Source organism: Carettochelys insculpta, chromosome 17, assembly GCF_033958435.1.
Source record: "Carettochelys insculpta isolate YL-2023 chromosome 17, ASM3395843v1, whole genome shotgun sequence".
Classification (NCBI taxonomy): domain Eukaryota; kingdom Metazoa; phylum Chordata; order Testudines; family Carettochelyidae; genus Carettochelys; species Carettochelys insculpta.
This window is the reverse complement of record NC_134153.1, coordinates 20408878-20433653: the sequence shown is the minus strand read 5'-3', so window position 1 is coordinate 20433653 and position 24776 is coordinate 20408878. Positions and strand designations below refer to the sequence as shown.

The 24776-nt window shown below is 43.6% G+C and overlaps 1 protein-coding gene and 1 long non-coding RNA gene across 5 annotated transcripts in view; one reads left to right on the top strand and one right to left on the bottom strand.

Moving 5' to 3' along the window:
• LOC142022198 (uncharacterized) overlaps nt 1–21204 on the top strand; it is a 137269-nt gene extending 116065 nt beyond the window's left edge. Inside the window, exon 7 of the long non-coding RNA XR_012647881.1 lies at nt 17947–21204. This is a non-coding gene — a long non-coding RNA (uncharacterized LOC142022198). The remainder of the gene's footprint in view (nt 1–17946) is intronic.
• PREX1 (phosphatidylinositol-3,4,5-trisphosphate dependent Rac exchange factor 1) overlaps nt 1–24776 on the bottom strand; it is a 230694-nt gene that overhangs the window by 70733 nt on the left and 135185 nt on the right. For all 4 annotated transcript variants that reach the window (XM_075011780.1, XM_075011781.1, XM_075011784.1 and 1 more), the window contains 7 exons: nt 22884–22999; nt 21284–21433; nt 16625–16772; nt 10859–10959; nt 6484–6587; nt 5419–5468; nt 1348–1423 (listed from right to left, as the gene is read on the bottom strand). In XM_075011780.1, the coding sequence (XP_074867881.1) occupies nt 1348–1423; nt 5419–5468; nt 6484–6587; nt 10859–10959; nt 16625–16772; nt 21284–21433; nt 22884–22999 (745 nt within the window). The remainder of the gene's footprint in view (nt 1–1347; nt 1424–5418; nt 5469–6483; nt 6588–10858; nt 10960–16624; nt 16773–21283; nt 21434–22883; nt 23000–24776) is intronic.

Below are 24776 nucleotides of genomic sequence, written 5' to 3'. Positions count from 1 at the left end.
GCCTCAATGCAGAAGTTAGATGTTGACAATGTTCCTATTAACTAAATTAATACGCTGGACATTTTTCTCATATAACACATGCACCAATCTAGCCTCTACACATAGATGAGTCAAGCCTAATGCATGAAGTGTAAAGAAAAACTCAGTGAACAGCAAACCTGCAGGCTGCATTAACGTAACAGAATGAGCAAAAGTAGGAAATAAAAAGGGGTTCACTTTCTCTAGACCTAAGACTGATTTTTCATTTTGCCCTCTGAGTCATCCTCTTGCCTACAGAACTGTGATAACTACCATCATGGCAGCATTAGATTGATTAAATTGCTCATCTTTAGCCACAGCAATCTCCTTTTCCCCAGTTCTCCATGGACCCTGTTGAGCCAAATGGAACAGATTCAACTACTCCAGTCTGCCTGTTTTCTTTCTGGCTTTGATAGGCAGGAATAGGTAACCCACCTTCAGCTGTTCTGTTTGATTTAATGGGGCTTAAATCACAGTCCTTTCCTTACCATCAAGAGATGTCAAAAGCAATTGGAAGGAACATTTCTGAAAAAGAACTTGCCACGCCCAATCCGCATTTACACATCGACCCTTCTATGTCATGCTGGCAATACAATAATACCTAGCTCTTTATGTAGTGCTTTTTGTCAGTAGACCTCAAAGTAATGGGGTCTTTATGTAAGTGAGAATCAGCTTCTTCATTTCACCCAAGGATGCAATCTGAATGTTAATTCTATTTTCGCTCTGCCTCCCAGGCTGCTCTAGAACATTAAAGCTCCACTGAAAATTCCTCACGGCTAGATTCTGATCCTGTGTAAATATGCTGATTTTATTTGCACTGGTGTCAGTGGCATAATTCCAGTGGCAATAACTCAAATGCATGTGTAGTTACACAATATTTACCCTGGTGTAATTGACACCTAAATCTGTTTCTGTATCTTCATGGAACCATAGTTGCAAGGTATTGAAAAGACCTATGAGAACAGGTTGGATAAATGGTGCTTGGTCCTGCTGTGAGGGCAGGGGACTGGACTTGATGACCTGTTGAAGTCCCTCCAGTCCTAATATTCTATAATTCTATGAGATCATCTCCCTGAGGGCCAATGCAGGATTTCCTTCCTCTGTCCATTGCCAAGTACTAAGGAGGAAACGCGTAAATAATAACACACATTGAGTTTAATGAGTTTTAAGAGCACAAATGTCTAAAACATATTGTAGTGCTACTTAACCTGATGTTTTATATTCACTGTACAATTGTGCTCAAGTGTTACTATTGTTGAAAGACTCAGAAGCTGTCAATGATAGCATGTGAGCAAGATACACAAATACTATTTATCTAAATCTTCCTACCTGTGTGATCAGCCAGTCCACTAGTTTACCAGCAGGGATTACTGATTTGTAGGTCTTCAAGTGGTAGTCTCGGTCTCTTAAGTCAAAACAAACAAACAAACAAAAACAAAACAAAACATCAGTACAAAAATGTATGCAATTCTATTAGGCTGCATAAATAAGTAAACTATTTCAACACAAATTTTACTTAGCAAGAGGAATTATAGTTAGGAAACACCTATGAGGTCAAGCAGATCTTCCCTGATTTTTGTAGCATTTGTAACTAAATGAAAGGAAAGAAAATGCTAGAAGATAGTCTGCCCTTGTAGAAGAAAGGACTGAGATTTAAACTGTGGAACACCTCACAGCCTGAATGAGGAACATATTCCAGATCCACGTGTCCAGATTCAGATCCCCATTTCTCTAAAACTTGGATATAGACTTTGTTTCCCCCCATATCCAGGTAGACGTGGACAAACACGGCATTTTTGAATTGCCAGTACTTAGATCTTCTAATAAGGACCACATTCATGCCCTTATCTAGAGCAGCACCATTCCTGAGACAAAGAAGAGACATTTATAAATCACTGCTCCTTAGAGGACTTGTCGATTCCCGTTCCAAGGTCAGGGAAATAACAGATGCTTTGAGTCTTTTTGAAAATATATTTATATCTTGAATCTTTAAAGCAAGGAAGATTAGGAAGCCCATGATATTGTCCTAAAAAGCCTTTTATCATTAGGGTACTGGACTGAATGCTTCTCATGGCAGTTGTGAATGAAAGTTGTTTTCATTTTATGGCGATTCACTGACTTGGGTGAAATGAGTTTGGTGATCTTGAGCCAATTCCTAGTGCCATGTTGCAATAGCCATTCTGAAATTAATTTGTATTAATTGGCTTGCTCTTGTTGGCAGTCTCAGCAGAAAAGCCAACTGATGAATGGAGGATGAATTCCCCTCTCAGCCCAGCGGAGGTCCTTCCAATTCAGGCTTGAGGCCCATTGGCACAACTCTGAGGGGAAAACTTTTACAGCCACTACCAAGATGTTCCTGTTCTGTAGCTCCAGAGAAGATTTTAGTCTCTGATGCTGTCAACTCAGCCCCTTTAATTAGCACCAAATTATATAAAAGTGCAGGGAGGGGTGGGGGTGTTGATAGAAAAAAAAAAGAAGAAAAATCTAAAATTAAAATTCACCTGCATGTATTTTTCCTTCACAAGTCACCTACAGAGGCAACTGTGCTGTGTGTGGCTGTTTTAAATAACTCCAGCAGCAGCAATGCCTGCATGTTTGCATAACCCAGAGAGTGTATGTGAGAGAGAAGGGGAAGTAACATTTCCAGAACTTGAAAAAACAGTGTGACAGAATTTCCAGAAATGTGTATCCTCAAAACAAAGCTTTCCCCATAGTGCTTACACACATTTTTGGCCTGGCTTCCAGTAATGCACTAAGTTCAGCACAAAACTGTGGGAGTTTTGAGAGCTGCTGCCCATATATCATGAGCAAATGCGCTTGGGAAATGTCAGCATAATAAATCGGAGCATGAAAATACTGAGCGCTAAGGAATAGGGTTTTGCATGTTGGGAATGACGGGTTCCTGGCATTTTAATGTTGGATGGCAGCATTCAGGGAGAGCTTTGACGCTGGAATGACAGCTCTAACGTTTCATTTGCTTTGGGCTCTTGGGCCAAGGCCCAGCTGCAGACTGCTGCCAGTTGAATGCTTGTGAGGAAGGATATTTGAACATTAACTCGCTGACCCATCGATTGCAGGTGAAGCCACTATATGAAACATATCTTGTCAAAAGCTGGATCTTAGCCAGCCACCCTGTCGCAGACAGTTAAAGTAGCACGATGCCTTTCTCCATCAACAGGGAGGTGTTGTCTACCACTCACACATCAGTGCCAGGGGAGTAAACAAATGACCCTGCTATGATTTCATGGTCTTGAGCTGGCCAAGTGCCCATTGCCAGTCTTCCACAAATCTATCAGTTCTCTGTTGAGATGCCCTCCTCATGCATTTTGCTCTTGAGGACACAAGCTCCAAAAGAAGACTTGCTCTGCTGCCAGTGGTGCCATCTTCTTTTGCCTCAACTCTTTATAAAAAGCCGTTGGTGGATGAGAACAAACTGCAAAGGCAGATGCTGTTTCGAGGCCACTGTGTTTTCAGTGAAGGAAATGGATTAGGGTTGCCACAGAGGGAATAGCTACAGAGCAATAAAATCAGACACTTCCTGTTTCCTCCCCCCCATTACTACTTGGCATTTACACACAGCTATTCCAATTGCATCAGGTCTCCCAGCTTGCTAGAGTGTCAAGCACGCTCTGAAAAGTGGCCTTCTTCAACCCAGAGCTTATGACATCTGGAACTGTAGGATCAGGATGCCAGACAGGGCAAAGATCGAAAGGCAGAACAGGTGGGTATTGGGGTGACTAAGAGCTGAAAGGTGCCAAGCTGCTGCCTGGTGGGAGAGGTGGAGACTTGTCATTGAGCAGTAAAATCAGACAGTCGGGAGAATAAGACATCAGTCCATGCTGTGGAGTTTGTTTGAAGGACGATGGGCTTCAAAGAAGAGTCTGAGAGTGTTGAAGGTACATCTATCCATGGGGAATCCAAGGTTCCAGTGCTTGCAATATTTCCCAGTACCAGCTCATACTCAGTTTAAATCCACCTCTGTCCTAAACTTGGATTAATCTTGAAATAAAAGAATGGCTAAACAATCTCCTGATAGCAAAAATGCTGCACTGAGATTTTTCCCTTGCAGATCTCATACCACTGCTGCAGCACAATCCATCTGTTGTGGCAGGGACCCTTAGGTCAGGACATTTTTTTCTTGGCTCAATTTTTTATTAGCTGTCTCTGCTTTACATAATAATTGCTCTCTTAATGGATGAGGCACACATACAAACATACACACACACAGCCACTTTGCCTACACAGAGCTTCACTGCCCTCCAGGGTAACTGCGTTTTCAATTAGGCAGTTAGGATTCATGAAGTGTGCCCATTCTGCAGATAGATCATTGTCATGCCAAAAGTATCTTATGCCTTTGAACATCTCCTGAGCATCTCAAGGACAGGAAGTCAACTCTGCTCAAACTGGGACTCCAGCCCTGTCCTCATATTAGTTTTTTTCCTAGGGGCTATTCTTTGTCAACAAAATTATATGAACCTTGAAACAGAATGTTCCTGTGAGTGAAAATGTCCCATTCTTAACCATGGGCAAGTGGACAGGATATCCAAATGGTTGTTTTGGAACCTCAAATAGACTCATGATACAGCCTTCAGGAACTGCAGATCTGGACGTTCCATTAAGGCATTAATGTTTGAAAAACCCATGTCTTGAAAGCAAATTACGTACTGCACCTCAATTATTGCGGTGCCTTGGGTAGATATTTATTTACACAGGATTACATCCCCATCCTGCAGAGGTCAGTAAGTTTTGCCAAGTTGGGACTTAACCCTCAGTGTTTTTTATAAATGTATATAACTTAAAGAACAAAACAAAGAATACTGCCTGCAACAAGCACCAGCAACAGCTGCATCTCCATGATCTTTCCAGGCATCACTTATTAATACATCCCATTCTAACTCCAAATTCAGGAGTATACCTGGGTAAATAAATGCTCTAAAGTTCACCAAGGGAAGGGTTGTGCTGAACAAGCAGAGAAAGCAGACTCCTGACACCAGTCCTCCAGAATTCAGTTCTATACTTCTTCAGCAAAAACACCCGTTAATCCCAGGCAGTGCTTTTTTTTGTGCCAGTACGTGCCACTATGGTGTACAAGCACCTTTATTCCCTCAAAGCTGGAGATCCTGTGCATGGGGCTGCATGCGGGGCTCTGTGCCCCAGCCAGCTCCCAGCCGCTGGACTGTGAGTCTTCCCATACTTGGCTGGCGGGTGAGTACCAGCACCTGTGCTTTTACAAAAAAAAAAACCCTGATCCCAGCTGTGGAGGTGGGATGGTACAAAAGGACCCTGGATAAGCTGAGCAAACTGTTTCATTACAGGTTATAGGGAGAAAGAGAGAAGATTTCAAATGGCAGTATGCTAGTCCCTTGAAAAAGACAAACACAACAGGCAAGTGGAACTTACTTTATCACGGGAGTATAAAGACTGTGCAGTCGGCAATAGAGCCTCACACCCTAAGAGGAAAGAAACAAATGTGGATTTATAATTGTGTATCAGATCCAGTGGTTTTTTTTAAACTATACTGAATGGAACTACAGTAGCGTGGTCATGGACAGCACCTGCTCATCAGGAATTAGACTGATCAAATGTTTCTTGAAACTCCTCTCCTTCTCCTCATTTTTCACTTCCAGCAATCTCTCTTCTCTCCCCAGCATTTAGGTGTTGCTCCTAAAACCCTTCTTTCCAGCATCCAGACCCCATGTAAGCCCATGCAAACAAATGCTGCTAAGACCATTCTGCCTGATTTACACCCTTGGTTGAGTCCCCAGTCATTGCCTTCCAGAGAGTCACTTCACCAAACATAAGCTTCTCATCTTTACCTTCACGTACATTTCCAACTCTCTCTCAGCTTTTCCATCTTGCCTCTTACTGAATCACCCCACATCCTTTGCCCTGCCAACAGCGGCAGCCGTGAGCGTCTGCTTGTCAGCTTCTCCCACAAACATCTCAGCTTCTTCCATGCTGCCTCTCCTCTTTTGATCTTTCCTCAAGAACCATCTCTGACGGGATGGCCATAAGAAACCAGCCAATTAATAATGGATTGGGGGCAGATGGCAATCACTGGAGCTCACCCTAGCTATATGTAAGTATCAAGGAAAAAAACTATGTATTTACACACAATTGCTATATCCCCTCTCTTCTCAGACTGGAAGGAGGCCTCAGCTGGTATAAGTTTGTCTATTGTGCTTTTTATGAATTCAACCCCTCATCCTGACAGGGGGCTTTGGGTGCAACCATAATATACATAAATAGTAATTTCTCACTGGGTCTTGCTTTCTCTCCTAATCAAATGACTCATCCAAAATGGAACTAAAAAGTGGGCAAGATGGGGAACGAGAGGGAGAGTATCTCCCACACTACCATGGTGGCAGGTTGATACAACAGAAGCGTTTTATTAGCTTTGCACAGTGTGTTGTATTATTCTTCACAGTTATTGGCTGGCTGCAACCTGGAAGGGAGATTGAATACCTTGGACATGATATCTTCCAATTCACTTCTTGGTTTATACGTTCCGTCATCATACCGAAACCTGTACATCACCTGCTCATTCTTAAATTGGTGCTTATCTGAAACTGAACCACCAGAGCAATAATTAATAATCCATCTATGCCTCCTCCCAGGCCACACATTATGACAGCACAGTATTTCTGCATGCAAAGAACCTGCCATTTTCAACAATACCTCTAATGGCGAAGGTGCACAATTGTCAATTTTGCACACACACAATTACCAGTCCTGCTGTTTAGCATCCATTGAAGAGGTGCCTTTCTGAATGGCTGGCCCCAAAGGGATGGTCCTCCAAAATGCTGCAAGTTCAGTAAAGTGAAATACCCCACAAATGTGGTGTTCTTCCACCAAGCCTTTTTCAATTGTTTACAGCCTTGGAACCTGCTTCACTGAAGTCAATGGGGGGTCTTTCCACTTACTTCAATCAGCTTTGAGTCAGGCCCTTGCACATTCAGTAACCCTCTAATATTAACATGAATGAAATGATTTTTGCAGCTGCCCATGGCTCTGACACAGGGATCTGCTGCAGTTCCTAAAGGAGAGAGCACGCTGGTGAGAAGCACAGCTGTTGGATGGATTATAACACCAGTGCCCTTGTTTTTAATAAGGTGTTAATGGGTTCAGTGATGTAATTAAACAGAGCTCTCTAGACACTACTTACTTTGCTAAAATGGTCATTCTGTAGTGGTGCAGCTGAGATCTTACTAGTCCACGCTGTACTGTAATGGTGACTATAAGTGACAGAATATAATGCATAGGGGATAGGGACATGCCCCAAAGGGAAAGATGGGTCTAAAACTGAAAACAAATACAGAGGAGGAAGGGTGTGGGAACAGAGCAACCAAAGAAGCAGGTAGGGGTGAAGATGGAGAGAGTAGTTCTAGTCAGCCATGCCATCTCTAAGAAGACATATGACTGACCAAAACTATCTGGCAGCCACGTGGCTTTTTCCGAAGTTCCGCATTCTGGACTGGGAACAGTGCTTGATGAATTGACTTAAAATGTGATTTAAAACTTGCTCATTTTAGACAAAGTTTGGCCAACTTATGAGACTGGGGAGTCACTGGTTGGCCAAAGTGGTTTAAACTGAGTTAGCCTCAGCCAGTTTAGTCCCAGATTTCTGTCTGAACCACAGAATGGAGGGGGCCCTCCTTTACAAGGCAAAGATTGTTATTCTTTTGTGGATATTTGGGGAGCGGGCAGAACTACCTATATTCACTGGGACCTCCTGTCCTGTGGGTGCCTATAAAGATGCTTGCTCTCTTTGAAATGGTATGCAATCTTTCCTTCCTGCCAAAAGGTGAAGCTGATTCCATATTGCAGAATCCAGTCACCATTCTGACACAGGAACACAGGACTAGAAGACACTTGTGGTCTCCTCTAGTCCAGTTTCCTGGTACTGACGGCAACTCCATTATATAATCCTGTTCATAAGCTTCTCAAGTTCCTACAGACATAGGGAATTTTGGGGGCCCACTATGATGGCTGCTGATTCGTCTCTCATTGAGGATCTGCATTCTCTAGGTCTGATATTTCTGAAGCTGATTGAAACTGGGTCCTGTGGAGAGGTCCCTTTGATCCTTCAGGCTTGGCACAGGTGAGGACAAAGATCTGATTAAACTCCTTTAGCTGGCTGTTATGTGTACAGGGCTGCCACTTACACACCAGCAGCCCCAGATAAAGGAGCCAGGATTAAAGGAGATGAGGAGGCAGCAGAGAGATAAAATGCACAAAGCTCAGCACTCCTGCAAGCCTGTGATTTGCCGTGGGTTTGTTCTGCCTTGTGCAGAGCCCTGTTCCCAAAGGAGGGAATGGACAGGCAGGCTACATGCATCAGCAATTTTCTTCTAACTGGTCATATTGTACCAAGGGAAAAACCAAAGATAAGACATATTGCCTAATGTGGGGCTACCTTGCAGTTTTGTTTTTAACTCAATTCAAGATAAGGAGACAGATACTGTGACTCTTCATGTCAGTAAAACTCAAAGCCTAATTACAAGGGATGTTTCCTCAGCTAAAATTAGGGCTGAAGATGTCTGCTGAAGTACACTAATTGTCACCGGGAGACAGTCACAATAGGAGCTCTAGACACAGGCAATATTTTAACCATCCATAGGGATCTGCTCTTTGTCAGGGGCCTCTCATGGAGTTTAATATTTAACTATTTTCATTTCTTGGTGCTGGGAGATTTTGCTGGGGCAATTGCAATCTTAAATCTCATCTAAGAATGACCAGTTCCAGGACAAGGGTGCTCTGTTAGAGCAGCCCAGATGGCTGTAATAAAATATCAATTTTGGATCATACAGTCTCAGCAAAAATTCCAGTGCATTGCAAGTAAGTCGTTGTGTGTAAGTCTGACCCTGCCTGGACAGTTACGGTCATGGACACATGCAGCCACACTTTCAAAGGCTCCAAATCCACAATCAGGGCTCAGTCTCTATACAGGCAGGTATATGAGCCACCAGTGTGAGGAGGGGTGCTACTGGGGAGTTTATTTTACCACCTATTTTGTTGCCTAAATGGGATGTGAGTTGCTTTGAAAGTGGGGCCCATAGTGTAAGTGTGCACGAATCAAGGTGTCTGCATGTGGGCAGCGTTAAGTGCTTGTGCATGGGGAAAACTGATGCTGCTGGTATTAGAACACTGCGAAGAACAGTTTCCCTGTGTTTTGATTAAAAGATGACAACAAACATAATTTCTTAATGCAGTTATAATCACCTGTAAGAAGCCCTTGAGGAGCCGTAATGCCAACAGATTAGTGCTTAAGTAATACTAGTCTAATTAGTAGCTTCCTTATTTAAACTGCATTAGAGAGATTGCATGGAAATGTGGACAACTGGTGACTTAAGACCTTAAGGAATAAAATTCTCATTCCTTCTAGCCACATACACTTAATGGCTAGACATGGGGCACCCGTTGTTTAACTCGTGTGTGACTGACGTACTCTGTCTTCTGAAATGGAAAAAGAATGGGAAAGAGGAAGGAAAATCTGGGCTTTGAAGGGCACAAAATGTAGGAGAACCCTTGTGCTTTACTAAAAAGACAGGCAGTGAATCAGATTTTCAAACAAGGTAAGTGCACAAATGCTCATGCAACTGCTCACACAAACAGGCCTGAGAGCCTTAAAAATCTGCCCTGGGAGTTTATGCAGAAGGGGCATTTTCTGGGCTTCATCAACAAAGTCACATGATGCTTTTAAAAAGTTCTGCTCTTGGAATGTGAGCTGGAAAGGCCAAATACTCCAAATGCTCTATGGCCAGGAATCTCACGGCATAAGGAGAATACCGTCTACCAGGAAATACTCTGAAGTTTTGCAGCTTCTGAGTCTGAGCCTCATTTTAAGGGGAAATTGGCAAATGTCTCTATAGTCAGCCAGCTACAGACCCCACAACCACCCCCGTTAATCCAATCTCTGGCCCTTTCCAAAGGTGCCCAACTTGGCCCTCCTCTAGCTTTCCATAGTAGATATCCAGAATCCAAGGCTGGAATTTTTTAAAACGGGAAATGCAAACCAACACACGGTTTTTAGGCTGGTGGGTATGGGTGCAACTACTGAGATGGTATCAACAAGTCAAGTAATCCCAGGTGTAAATGGACACGTAGGTGTGTTTGTGCATCCAAGTCGGAAAATGTGGTCCTCCCCCAAAGAAACACAAGTGGCTGTGTTGTCAGAGGTGAGGGCACTGCAGATGGAATGCCATTCTTCTCCCCTCTTGCTCAGTAGAACAGTGCCTGGCCACGGAAAAAGGAGTCACTTACTCTGTAATGCACTGGTCTCAAATTCAAGGGTCCTTTTTCCTCCACGTGCCACTAAGGGTTGTTCCCCAGTTCCAAGTTCAGACCTGGCCTTGGTTTACACACGAATGTCCCACATCCCATCACTGGAAAGATGCAGCTTTGCCTTAGGGGTGATGCTGAGTTGTCATGTTATGACACCACTAGTGTGCCCTGTATGCTGAGCATTTGGGTGGCCGCCCAGGAGAGATTCAGGTGCCATCCAGCTGATTAGCAAAGCGCCCCCAGCTACCCACAGTGGGCAGCCTGTGTTTCTATTGCTGGTGCATATGTGCACATGCCTGTGTGCACATAACAAAATTTATTCTGCCCATGGATGGGAAAAATTAGAGGGAACACTGGACACAACGACCCCAAATATGCCCCGCCAACGTGTATAGCCCCATTCATTGCCGTAGGAGTTAAACAGTCTCACACAGTGGGGATAATGAGGATTTGATGCAAACGAAGGAAGCTCTGTGAATAATCACAAGTGCCGACACACCTATGTCTCCAGGGTCTTCCTGAGATCTGGCATCTTGCTATGACTCACAGCACTCACCATGGTGAATGATGCCATTTTCCAACAGCGCCTGTCCCAAGTTGACCCCTTCCTCCGGCTTGCTTATTTCCCCAATCTCCATGAGCCAGGATACAAATTCACTGCATGGGGAAGCAGAACAGCAAAAGCAATTAGCTCTCTCCCCCTAAGGGCAGGCAGACATGTCTCTGGCAGACATTAACCAACCCCAGGTGACTTGCTCCTTGAAGCACCGCATTAACATTTACACACCACTTTTGGCTACGGTTGCCTCTTCCACCCAGCTGGATTTCCTACATGGCTGTAGGAAATGTGCTACAGATGAAGCATATTTCCTGTGGGAAACATTTCCCTTCATTCTCCATTACTAACAGCCTTGGGGAAAGAGAAGTTCCAGTTGCATCAAAAACATAAAAAGTCTACAAACGAGACTTATTTTAATGAGCACTCCAGACTCCCAGCTGAGAGCAGGAAAGGATGCGTTATGGATGCCCTTAAAGAGCAATACATCATACAGTCAACAAAAGGAGGTTTTTACCCTTGTATCCCTCAAAGCAACATAATCACCTTACGTCATTGGGTCTGATTCTCCTCCCTCACTGGTTTTGCACTGGTATAACTCCATCATTTGAATGGACTTATGGCAATGTCCATGAGAGAAGACTGAGTTCAAGTCCTGTTGATAGGCTAAGTTAGGGAGTCACTACATGAAAGCTGGGGCCTGCCTTTAAAATAAAGGATTATCAAGCCCTCCTGCTCAACTAAAGTCAGTGGTAGCGGGACTGCTAATTCTGAATGAGGAGGTGAATCACACAGCTTGTTTCTATGGTGAAGGCAAAGCTACAAACATGGGCAAATGAAAACTTCCAAATACAGCTTGCTATGTAGCGTGGGACTCAACTAGAGTGGTAGTAGGTATAGAAAATATAAACGGCAACAGCCTGATGAATGGGACCCTGCCAGTGCCCTTGGGGGATGAAGTAAGTTTGTCAGTTTACTCAGCGACTACATCAGAATGTGTCAAATTCATAGAAAAGGCATATTTGAATGCAGGGCAGCAGATGGGAAATTTGAGTTCAGTAAACCAGTTGGGTGCCTGCCAATTTGTGTAGGGTTGTTTTTTTATCGAACTCAGCCTCCATGCCTCCAATTATGGGCTTTCACTGCAGTATTTTTAGTCTTTCTGTGTTTGTCATGGGCTGACTCATCCCAGCCGTAGGTAGTGGAACTGTTTTGCTTTTAGAACAACAACAATAAAAAAACAGTTTCAGCTTGTTGAGGGACTGCCATGTAATTGCAAGGGCAAAAAAGAAAGCAGTATATCCATTACATCAGCGTCATCCTATGGAAACCAAGAGTTTGTAAAACACCAAAGTAAAGTAAGGATGTCTCAGGCCCAGCATCTTACGGGAAGCCTCACTGGTCTCCCAGTGATTCTGAATACGGAAATAAACTATCGGAACGATGGTTGGGAATCAGATGCTCAAGTCCCATTACTGGGAATGGGAGCTGTGCTACCTAATTATTTGCCTTCGAACTTGCATGCATGTCTGATTGCATCCCCTGGCATAGCTCCCAATAGGCTGTGCAGATGCAAGTGATACACTTGTGTGCCAACTGGTTTTAGGTTATTTAAAGGGAATGTACAAACATTAGGCTGGGCATAGGTGTTTGCAGCTGCAAAGTACAGATGCATTCTTGCCAATGAATGACTTTGTGTGTGCACAAGTAAAAGCTGAGAGTTGGAAGACTGGCACCCGATATTTTAGGGCAGGGGCAGGTGAAATAACTCTTTAAGGAGAGACAAACACTTTGAATTCCTCTTGGGGCTCAGAAGACCCTTTGCTTTCTCCCAGGGATTAAAGCTGAAGAAGGATGGGGTGTGTCTTTTCTCTGAGCCAGTCTGTGCTGTTCCTTGTCTCCCAGATCGGGCCACCAACAAATGAAATGAGGAACTGAGGCCGAGGGACCCATGGGAGACCAAATCAGACACTCCGAGTCTGATGTTTAAACACATGTAGTGCACAAATTAACATGCAATTAAATTGCAGAAGTTACCTGCAACATTATTACCTTTGTGCAAGGAAGTCATGGAAATCAAGTAATTGTGTGCATGCAAATGGTCAGTCAGCAATGCCTACCTATCCATTTGCATATGCATTATCCTAATCTCCATATGCATCTGCATGAACAGCATCCATGAGGCACCCCTGCCTAACGAAGGCATGAGGTTAAAATTCCATCATGCTGTACGCTCCTTGATTGTCTTTCTTTGGTTTCAAACAGATTGTTTTTGGCAACAGGCCAGCATCTGCCAATATTTCTGGGTCACATACGTCTAAGAGTTTATTAAGCCTGCAGAGCAAACACTTACTAATTTTGCTTGCAAACCAAATGCCACAGAAATCTTAAAGCAGCACTTAAAGAAAACCCGCTCACATTGCTAACGGCTTCAAGGTCTCAGGGGCAAAAATCAGTTCATTTTTTTAATCATCTCTTACAATCATCATCAATTTTACATTGAGGCTCTAGTTCTAAACAAAAACAAGCAGTAGCTGAAAGGGCTGTAGCATCTCTCTCAGATCTGGGTATAAATTTTCAGAGCACAGGTCAATGAACAATTTGTACCAACTGAGCAGCTGCCCAGTGTTGTCTAAAACATGGTTTCACTCCATGGTCTGTGCATTTGGAATGGGGCACACCACTGGTAAGCAGAGTTGAGCCAGAAGGCCAGCAAAGAGTAAAATCTACACTAAACTCAGGCTTGTCAAGCATCCAGTTTTTAACCGTAACACCTGGCTGAAAAACGATCCTTGTGGCTCTAGTCAGCACAGGTGGTCAGGCTATTAAAAGTCTGGTTGGTGGTGCAGCAGGACTAGGGCAGGCTCCCTGCCTGCTCTGGCTCCAAGTAGCTCCCAAACCTGGCCTGTGGCCGCTAAACAAAGAGTGCCCAAGAAGGCTACCTACATGTGTTGCCTCCCACCCCGAGTGTAAGCTCCACACCTCCCCTTGGCTGTGAATCGCAGCCAGTAGAAACTATGGAGGTGGTATCTATGGACACTGACAGTGTACAGAGCCTCCCAAGCCATCCCTGTACCTGGGGGCCACAGGGACATACCAGCTACTTCTGGGAGCCACACGAGGGACAAAGACAAGGTACTCCACTTACAAAGGAACAATCAGTTATCATACATACAAACTGGGAAATGACTTTCTGGGAAGGAGTACCGAAGAAAGGAATCTGGGGTCAGATTGGACCACAAGCTAAATATGAGTCAACAGTGCAAAACTGTTGCAAAGAAAGCAAACACCATTCTGGGCTCTATTAATAGGAATGATATAAGCAAAACACAAAAAATAATTCTTCTGCTCTTCTCTGCACAGATCAGCACTCAATTTAAGTATTAGGCCCAGTTCTGGAATCATTTCAGGAATGATTTAGACAAATTAGAGAAGGTCCAGAAAACAGAAACAAAAATGATTAAAAGTCTAGAAAACACAACTTGTGAGGGAAGATGGAAAGAATTGGGTTTGTTTAGTCTGGAAAACAGAATATTGAGTGGGGACATAACAGTTGTCAAGTACTTAAACAGGGTTACAAGGATGAGGGAGAAGAAATATTATTCTTCACCTCTGCTGATAGGACAAGAAGCAATGGGCTTAAATAGCAGCAGGGGAATTTTAAATTGGACATTATCAAAAAACTTTCTGTCAGGCTGGTTAAGCACAGGGATAAACTTCACAGGGAGACTGTGGAATCTCCGTCACTGGAGATTTCTAAGCACAGACTAGAAAAACACCTTTCAGAGATGGTCTACATGGTGCTTGGTCTGCCATGAGTGCAAGGGACTGGACTTGATGACCTGGAGGGAAGGAGCAGGAGTGGGGACTTGGAGAAGGGGCTGTGCTTCTGCATGGCTGTTTTGCTGGTCTTTCGAGCCGCTCTGCGGTCTGAACGAAATCTGTTGACAGAAGTTTTTTTGCAAGATATCTTCCAACAAAAACATCTGCCAATGAATCCCTCTAGTCTAGACATAGCTAAAGCTTGTTTAGATGTCTGCTGGTGCACCTGAAAAGAACTTTGGAAGATGGATTTACTCTCTAATAAAACATTCTTTGGAATCAAATTCCCATAAATAAATACGCTTGAAATTTCTATAATTCATAACACTGAGGTGTTGGAGGCATTTATGTCTAGTTCATGGCACATCTGTATTAGCTCTTCTCTCCACATCCATTCTTTCTCCCTTGAATCATTTAGAGCTATTGCTCTAGTGCAGTGAGATGCTGTGAGATAATCTCAGGGTGAAGTGAAATAAGTTTAACAGCCTCATTCATCTTCTCAGCTGACACCTGCTTGTACCTCAAACCACTAAAAACACATGCACAATTCAACATGACTGTAACCTCTTCTTCAAGATCCTGGGCTGTAAGGGCCAGCAAACTTGCAGGTCACTATGGAAATGAATTGTTCAGGGCAAGCCTGGGAACAGAACAGCAAGTTTGCAAAAGATAAGGATTGAAATGCCTTGGCTGAGCTATACTGGGGACCCAGCACTAGAAAAGCAAAGTTGTTTTACATAACAACTGACATGCACTGGCTAAGCTACTTTTTATGGAGCGTGATTGGCATTATGGATTAAATAACAGCTACATGGTATTTCTAGTGCATCGGCAGGTAGCTGGGACCTAGGTGGGGTCTGGACTGTGGGGCACTGGCAGAGCTGCATCAAGTTTGCAAGACTGGACTACCAATGTTGTTCCCAGGTTGGACTGAGGGAAATTCCATGGATGACTTTGAGAATGAGGCAAAATATGGGGACTGAGCAAAGGATCCAGTATTGTGAGAACATCACCTTTAGATCTGGCACTTCTGGTTGTGCCTAAATTGGAAAATATTAGAACTTGCCTCACATCTAGAGCCCAAGCAAAAATAAAAAGGAACAAAGTGCTCTCATTCCACCAGTCTGTTCACCACCACTGCTGTCCATCAGGCAGGAAGACAGGCCATCGCTTCCATGTCCCATTCTGCCTCTTTACAGTGACTGGGAACAGGAGGAAGGGGAAGCATCTGGATAAGCTGTCTCTCAAAATTATTTTTCCCAGCTGATAATTTCAATGATAGTCAGAAAAGTCTTCTCAGGTCACCAGCTCTGACTCCCCATGAGATACACAGTACATTGTCCTACAATAGTTTCCCTAGTGTCTTATCTAGTGTCTCTCCTTGACTGCTTCCAGTAATGGTGCTCTGGCACCTCCATAAGACTTTAAGAATTATGTCCTAATGTTAAGTGTGACAGAGAGAATCTTCTCCCACAGAAAAGTCCTTTTGATCCCTTCCTTCTACAAGGCATGCAGCCTCCTGGTGCAGCAACCACTAAATGTGCACACTCAGGATTTGAAACTGAAGCTGGTATAGTTCCACTGGGCCCAAAAGTTCCCCTTTAAGCATCCCCTTCTGAACAAAAGGGGACACAGGTTGGCTATAAAAAGAATCGGGCCCCTGGGGGAGTTAGGCTCTGCTTCTTATTCCTGCTGACTATCCAAAATAATTGTCATGAAATATGCCACACTGGAATGTGCTGCTACTGTACAGCCTGGGCAGAGCACTATGTAGGAATTCATGATTAATTTTAATAAACTGCAGCTGTAATTGGGGTTGTGGCCTTTCCAATTAAACCCCATCAAAGCGCACCCGGACTGCCCTCACAATACCATCCACAGAAAACCTACAGTCCCTTCTGCTAACTGGCGTGAAAGGCCCCTTTCAATCCAAAGACCACTTACTTGCCAAGAAAGCACTTGGGAACTGTGCTTAATTTTCTCCTCCTGTCTTTGATAAGGTTCACTTTCTTGCTCATCATCATGTGATACAACTTCTCTCCTTTCTCTGCAATCATGACGTACGCATCCCTCTCCATTCCCAGCTTCAGACCTGGAATACAAAGCAAGGGGTTGCCTCAGACCCTGGCCATCAAAGTGTTTACTCAAAGCCAAAAGCTGAGGCCAGCCTCATACACAAAGCAACAGTCACCACATGGAACAATAAGAGTTTATGGAAGCGTATTTTTTGACAAGTGTTAGAAAAATGGGCCCCTTCACCGTGTAGATGTAAAACGGATGGTTGGTTCAGTGTGCAGGTGAAGCTTGCAGCCTTTCTTCTCAGTTTCCCATGGAAATTGCTAGCTTAGATACAAAGGGCACAAATTTGAGGCCCCCAACACAAACCACAGTGTGGAATGGCCTCCGGAAGATGCACCGTGAACATACACAAGTTGGAACAAGCAAACAAATACATCACTCGTAATTCATTCCTGGTGGAGCTGGAACCCTCACAGGACTTTGTTCAATATGACAGAAATCTTCTCAGTACAGATGATTTGGAGAGACTTCCATCAGTCAGGGCCAAAATTCTGTTGACACTAAATCCAAACCCTGACTTAAACACAAACCCAGACAGGAATGGCCAGTAAACAAGCTGTTTAGGAATGCCCCTGTGTTAGAGGGTACACTTTGGCTACCGTATCAAGCAGTCAGCTGGAGAGATACTGGATGACTGAGGCGAGTGATGATAGGTTATCTGAAGGCTGTCACCTCCCAGCTGTCAGTTTGTTTATGACTCAGTTTAATTGTGACTGAAAGTTGCAACAAGCAGACAGCTGGTCTGAAATGACTCCAGCTCCTAGGGAATGCACATCCACATCACAGCTGGCCTTTCTTAAGACAGACCATGTAAACCTTATTAATTAATTGTCTTTATGAATGTCCCTGGCATTGAGGGTTAAGGCACTTGTGTGAGGTAGAGCATGAATGCAGTGTGCTCACCGGTTGTCCGTGCTGTATCTGTCTGGCAATGAACGGAGGACTTAGTTTTTCAGGGCTTTTTAGCATCTTTCACTATACATTCACTTTACAGACTAAAGCAACACCCTGAAAGCCTAATTAGAGAGGGTATATAATTATCTCTAAAGGATGCCCAGTTTACACCTTCTTGCCTTATTTTATTATTAAAGCTCTAAAGTTGAACAAAAATTAACAGCCATGGCCATCAAGTACTCCCCACACTGTCTCTGGGTTTCTTTAAAACAGTTATCGCATTTGTTTCACAGGTTTGCTACATGTGCTAAAGAAGTGAGAGCCTCATGCAGTACTTCATCCTGCAAAGGTAGCATTTGTTTCCTGTATCCAACATCTGCCTAAAAGTTTTGGTTCTGCCAGCCTGCTGACTTCGTATTCCCCACCTCCAGCCGCTGCTTCCCATGATCTGATTCAACTATGCATGTTGTCATATGTAGCCAAAGCTAACTTTCAATGAGAATTTGTGATAGAAAACAGCCGGTGTAATAGTACCCGTTTCACTCTGGTCTGACATCACTGAATTCCCCAAGCTCTGATGTAAACAGCAGGCTGCACACTCTACACAGCTCAGTCCAGGATCACACACCATTTGGAAGCTCCCCAAGGTTTCCAGTCCAAACACTGATAGCTCGGTGACCTTACAAGTACTCTGAGTCCAATCAAGCTTTCCAATAAGGTCTGGAATGTCTGCCACGACAGCCATGTTTATCCGGAGTTCCTGTCATCGACTGCCACATCATAAACCAGAATGGTGAAAAGCAGCAGAAAAGAAATCGTAGACTTGCTGACACTGAATGGAAAACTTAAAAAAACCCATTTCTTGGTGTGACCCCAAAGTAGGAGACTATTGTTTCCCATGTTGTACAGAGGCACACATGATGGTACACAGTTGATGCAATCATAACTATCAAAAAAGTAACCAACAATCCTGGATCAAGGCGATAGAACTGGAGCCTGTGTCTAAGCAAAATGGGTTTTTTTTTTAAGTTTTCTATGAGGCAGTTTTTTGGGAGTGAAGAGGGAGAAAAGAGCAGGTCTATACAAGACCGGAAAGTCAATAGTAGATACGTAATTCCAGTTAACCAATCAGCGTATCAAAAATCAATTTATCAAGCCGTCCTCACATAGTGAGGTTGACAGGTGAAACTCTCCCGTCAACCTCTCTTACTCCTTGTGAGAATCAGGAGTACCAGGGTCAACTGTCAAGCCCTGATGGTTTGATTTTAGAGCAACCTCACTAGGCATGTTAAATCAAACCCCAGGAGATCGAACATGCCCGGGTTGATTTTCCAGTAAGTATAGATGTACCCACAGTGTACATTGCATACTTTTTTCCCACTGTAGGTTTCTAATATTTACCTGTAAAACTATGTAGCATATTACAATATGATATCATAATACAATGCATGTGTGCATCCATGAGTGTGGGTAAAAAGAGCTCAGCTCCCTTGTCATCTCACATATACCAGCAAAGAGCCCATATCATTAGAATACTCTAATTGTTAATGGTTCTTGAGGTTTTGCTTTGTTCTCAAATATCCTGACGGTTGGTTCTCCTCTCCTTTGCCCAAGTGTTTATTTCACAGTGATTTCACTTGTCTCACCTTTTTTCCTCTTTTTTATTTTTAACCTGACGCACAGGAATTTTCACAAAACATCAAGTTGTCATAGAACAAGAGTTTTATCTGCGTTGAAGATTTCCCAAATCTTGGGAGTGATGTGGGCCACTGTTCCGAATGAAGGCCTGGGTGCTAGGTGCTTCATTTTTATGAAAAATGTTAAAGGAGAAAAGCAGGATCCCTCTGTTAGACTGTGATGCAGAACTGATTAGGGAGCAGACCTCCCAGCTACTAAGGATTAGAAACAGTCTTTTAAAAGTCAAAATTCTTTCACTGTACTTCACAGATATTCCTTTGCTTAATGATTTTGGTTAGAGGTTAGAAGTTCACTTTCATTTATGCTATAGTTGAACAGCTATTGGCAGGTACCTTGGCATTCACATATGGCAAGGCCTGGCCCACAGATGGGGCTGGGGAGCAACAGGAGCAACTGCCTCAGGGCCCAGTGATTCAGAAGGGCCTGTGGCTCCGAGCAGCCACTCGTGCTACTGCAGCGGCCCTTGGCCCTTTAAATCACCGCTGGAGCTCTGGGTGGCTCTGAAGGACTGGTGGGAGGAGCCAAGCTCCCCACTCCCGCCTGTTCCCCTGAGGCCCTGCCCTTTCTAGGAGCACATAGACAGGCTTCCCCACCTTGCCCTGGAGCCCAGCAATTCTGCTGGTTGCCCTGGGCAAGGCACATAATATATGATTCTTGTATTCCAAGATAACTGCCCCCATTGTAATTTGTCTTGTACTATACTACACTGTACTGCAGTAAAGCATTGTATTATAATAATTAGGACAAGGATTCCCAATGCAGTCTAAGGGATTAAGGCACCCAACTCCGATTCAATTTCAATCAGTTTTGGGTGCTCCACTCACTAAAAATTCTTTGACATTCCTAATGAAAGCCAGGATCACTTAACCTGGATAGGGCTTAGGTACCAAAGGGGTCTCACACTGACCTCGGTTAGCAGTGGCTAAATCAGGTAGTTTCAGCTATAAATGAGGCCAACTGCATCCATAAAACATTGCCTGCAAAATCGGAGGAAACCTCTAAAGGTCAGTCTCCCAAACTTCAAAGTAAATCAGGAATGTTAACCAGCAATGCCTCTGCCAATGAGTACTTATTCCCATACTGAAGACTGGGAAAAATCAGAGATAAGAGGCTACCAACAAAGTGGGTTTTTACTGGCAGAACCACATCTACACTGCTTGTTTTCTGCCAGCAGCAGCCTCTGGTGGCAGGGTGATCTCACCCAAATATGCACATTAGCCACACAAATATGTAAATAAGCATCCATTTGCATTTTGGAGACTGCTCATTTTCATCAAGCTGCTGGCACTATGGGTCAGTGTAGATGCAGCCTGACAGAGAACAGTTCCACAGACAATTGTGTGTTCTCTTCAGTTCCAGAAAGATAAAAGTGACACAAACATTGGGACACATTTGTCAGCTTTCCTCAGCTGAGAAGCCCAAACATTCCCAAAGACGTTCTCCCTGAATTATTTTATTTGACTTCAAAACCCAGAAACATTTAAGCTGACTCCTTTTGAGGGTGAGTCTGTAGCATGGCCTTGTAAAAGGCTATGTTTTCTCCCCGCAAAACTGTTTACAAATAAAAGACTTAAAATCAATTAAGTAAAGACAATATTTTGAAGTGTTTCAGTGCATGAAATAAACTGATTATTTGATTTCTCTAAATATAATGAAGAATGAGCATTAAAATGCCCAGAGGTGAATTAAGATGTAGCTACTTCCAGTCACTTGAGTCTCGTCATTAAAATTGGCCATTAAAAAGCAGCAACCATCACATAGAGAAAAAAGTTTAAGAAAGCAGAACAGTTTCTCTCTCCCTCAGACACATTTACAATCACCCAAATATGTATGCACACTCTCATGTACACACTCATACACAAATACATGTTCACACCGATTCCCTTCCGTACAAGTCACTCGGTGCTGTTAGAAGATATGCTGTCCACTTACTCTCTCTCTGCTCCCTTTCCTTGATTATAGCATCCAGCCATTTCTGTTTGTCCTCCGCTGTCTTGGCCATGCAGACAAACCATTTGTTTTTGGCAGTGTTGTGTATCTTCCAGCCATTAGTCACCGTGTAGCCATGGCTGTGGTAATCTGCTGCAGAAACACAAAGCACGGCCCAGAAAGTGAATGGAAGGCCTGGCCCTTCAATGAAAACAAATTAACCATGGATATTTTGGGCATAATTTCCATATTAAATTCCCTGAACGTCCCAGATGTTGGACACTTGCAGCTCTTATGAAGGCAATACGAGCTGAGGGTGTCTAGCTCCTCTGAGAGTCTAATACTCATGTAGGTGCCTATCTTTAGTGTGCCAACTTCGAAAACTTTGGTTCTGAAACTGTGACTGCTCCCCAGTCAGAAATCCCATTGATGGCAATGTGAATTCCACGCCTGAGCTGCAGTCCCTCAGCCAGCAAAGGTCTGGGCAAGAGCCATGTCAACAGGGGGAAGCCTGGAGTTAGCTCACCAGCGCCGTGTGGGACAGTGAAAATACACTGATACATTTCTGTTCTGTACTGGCCAGTCCCTTTGTGCAACGTCCTGTCAAAGCACAGCCCTAGAGACTGAAATTCTCTCCTCAGTCCTGCACAAGTGACACATAGCAGGCAGTGGCAGTGCCCATTTGGAAGCGACACACACTCCCTGCCCTACAGACACACCTTGCTTTCCCAAAAGATCGCCTCTACTTAAAGAGGGATTCGTTATGGCTGTGTTATAGGGGAGGACTGACTACCTGATCACAGCAGTCCCGTCTGGCCGTGGAAGCTATGAAGCATCCCTCTGGTTTCTCTGCTACCACTCAGACCTGCAGCAGCCTCTTCTAGTGTGAATCCCTTTTAGCTTCCATGCTTCCTGTCCTCGGCTCCCAAGGGGGTCTAATTAATGAAGCTTTATAGATGAGTCTCATTGCAACAGAAGTCAAGCCCAGCCAAAGAGTCTGCAGGGCCAAAGCTCACAGCAGGGCCTAATGCAACTGGGCCTGCTAGAATCTGGGACTGCTAGAAGCTTTCAAATGAAAATCCCTATTTGGATCTAACATTTTGAGTGAAAAACAATCTGCTCTTTGGCAAGACTCTCCATTCTGAGCCTCGTGGGAATCCACTAGCTTCTCCACAGCTTACATTGGAAGAATTTTTGCATAAAGAACATAGGGACTGTCACATTGTCCCCTTAGCCTGCCTCTGGCCTTAAGGACAGAATACCAACCCATGACTCAGTGCAAGAGCAATAGGTGTTGCTGTGCCATCGGGATTAGACCAGAAACCCTCTAGCTGTTTTCGATCAAAGCTAGATTCCAGCATCAGCACACAAGGACAGTGACATCTGATCATATTTCATTCAATGCAGCACATCTTTTATAAATGGCTTGATTCTCAAATGGCCAGGGAATACAATACTTTGTACTGCTCACCTAGGGCCTGAGCCAAAGCCCCAAGGAAGGTATGCAAACTGCAACCAGACGTGGTAAGTTTTGTATTTCATAGTTCACCAAGGGAGGAAGTGTACATGCTCTGTTCATAGCAGGAGGAAACTGGTCCCTTACCTGTCCCATCTTCAACATTCTCCACTTCCATGACCTCTGTGTTTATGCGGCCCCTGAAGATGTAGAGGGATCCATTGATTGACTTGGTACGTTTAGATGCTTTTTTCCCAGCAACTCTGAAATTAGGAATCAGAAATGCAATTAATAGCGCTCCTTTATCTTTGCCCAAAGGATGAAATTGGATTTTGTAAATGTGTTACTCTTCATTTAAATATCTTTAAAATAATTTGTGGTAATCCTGTTTTCAATTTGCTTTGTTAAAAGCTCAGAAAGGAATTATTAACAGGTCAATAAAAATAATACACTAAATGCAATAAAAATCTGGGACCGATGGATTTATACTGTTACCAATTCTACATGGTGGTGTCTACATGTGTCATTTCTTCCAGAAGCTGCATGGTAATGAGACAGAAGATGCCAGAGAGGCGCGGATGTAAATTTGCTGAGCCTTATTAGCATATGGGCAGCTGGTTTGGACTGCGGAATAAGCTCTTCTGGACTCCAAAATACATGTGCAGACGCACGGCCTGAGGGGATCTTCCGGAAGGAAACCCTCCTTCTGGAAGCCCCCTCTTCCTCAAAAGTTTGAGGAAGGAAGGGGCTTCTGGAAGGAGGGTTTCCTTTCAGAAGACCCCATGGGCTGCGTGTCTGCACATATATTTTGGAATCCAGAAGAGCTTCTTCCAGACTCTGAACCCTGTGCCCATACATTAATGAGTCTCGACAAATTTACAGCTGTGCCTTATTAGCATCTTCTGGATGGCTCTTTACCATGCCGCTTCCGGAAGAAGTGGCACATGTAGACACAGCCCATCTGAATAAACATTTGGAGATACCATCACTGGACCTAACCACATTAATTCCAGAATCATGGGCACATTCTCCTGTTCCTCAACTAACGTCATATATACCATCATGTGCCAACAAGGCCCACATGCTTTGTATATAGGGCAGGCTGCACACATTCTTCAGCAAAGAATAAATGGACACAGAGCAGACATCAAAAATCTCCAAATACACAAACCTGTCCGCCAGCAGGTTAATGGAGTGGGCTATTCTGTTAAAGACTTGAGAGTTTGTGTTCTGCAGAAAAGAGACTTTAACAACCGTCGACAGAGAGAATGTTTGGAACGAACATTCACATTCAAATTCGACACAATAACACATGGTTTGAACAGCGAGAGCAATTATAAGGACCCATTATAAGGACTCTTTCACAAACTTTGATGTTTGACCTAACACTTCCTCACCCCCTCATCCTCACTCTCTCTGCTCTTCTATCTGATTTGTCAACAATGATAACAATTGTACTGATTTGTCAACCTTGATAACAATTTTTGGACCTCTGAGCTTTATATATTGAGTCTGTTCTGGGATGGCTATAACCTGAAGAAGTGGGTCTGTCTCATGAATGCTCATCACCTAATAAATTATTTTTTTAGTCTTTAAAGTGCTACATGACTGCTTTTTTGTTTTGACTGAATAAATAAGTATAGCTAAAAACAAACCCCTTGCTTTAAATCTCATGAATACTAGAAACAATAGTTTTGCTCTGTTTGAGATATATTAACATAAAATAACCCACCATGCCAACTGCACCCATATTGTTCCAAATTCGCTTTTCACAGGGACCTGACCACTTAACATATTAATTTAATTATTCTATTATACAATGTTGTTTTCAGCATAGCAAAAAGAGCTGTTGAACAGCTGCATTTTGCAAGGTTTAATGAGCATTTTGACCTCTCTGAGTTTTACTTTGTTGTGGGTTTGAACCAGCCGGAAATGTCAGTGGGCACAGCTGAATTCCACGTGGTTTTTTGATGAAACCTCCTATTTCATGAGTTTGATGTAGAATGTTAAATTTGGCCTCTGCTTGGTTGACAGTTTTGG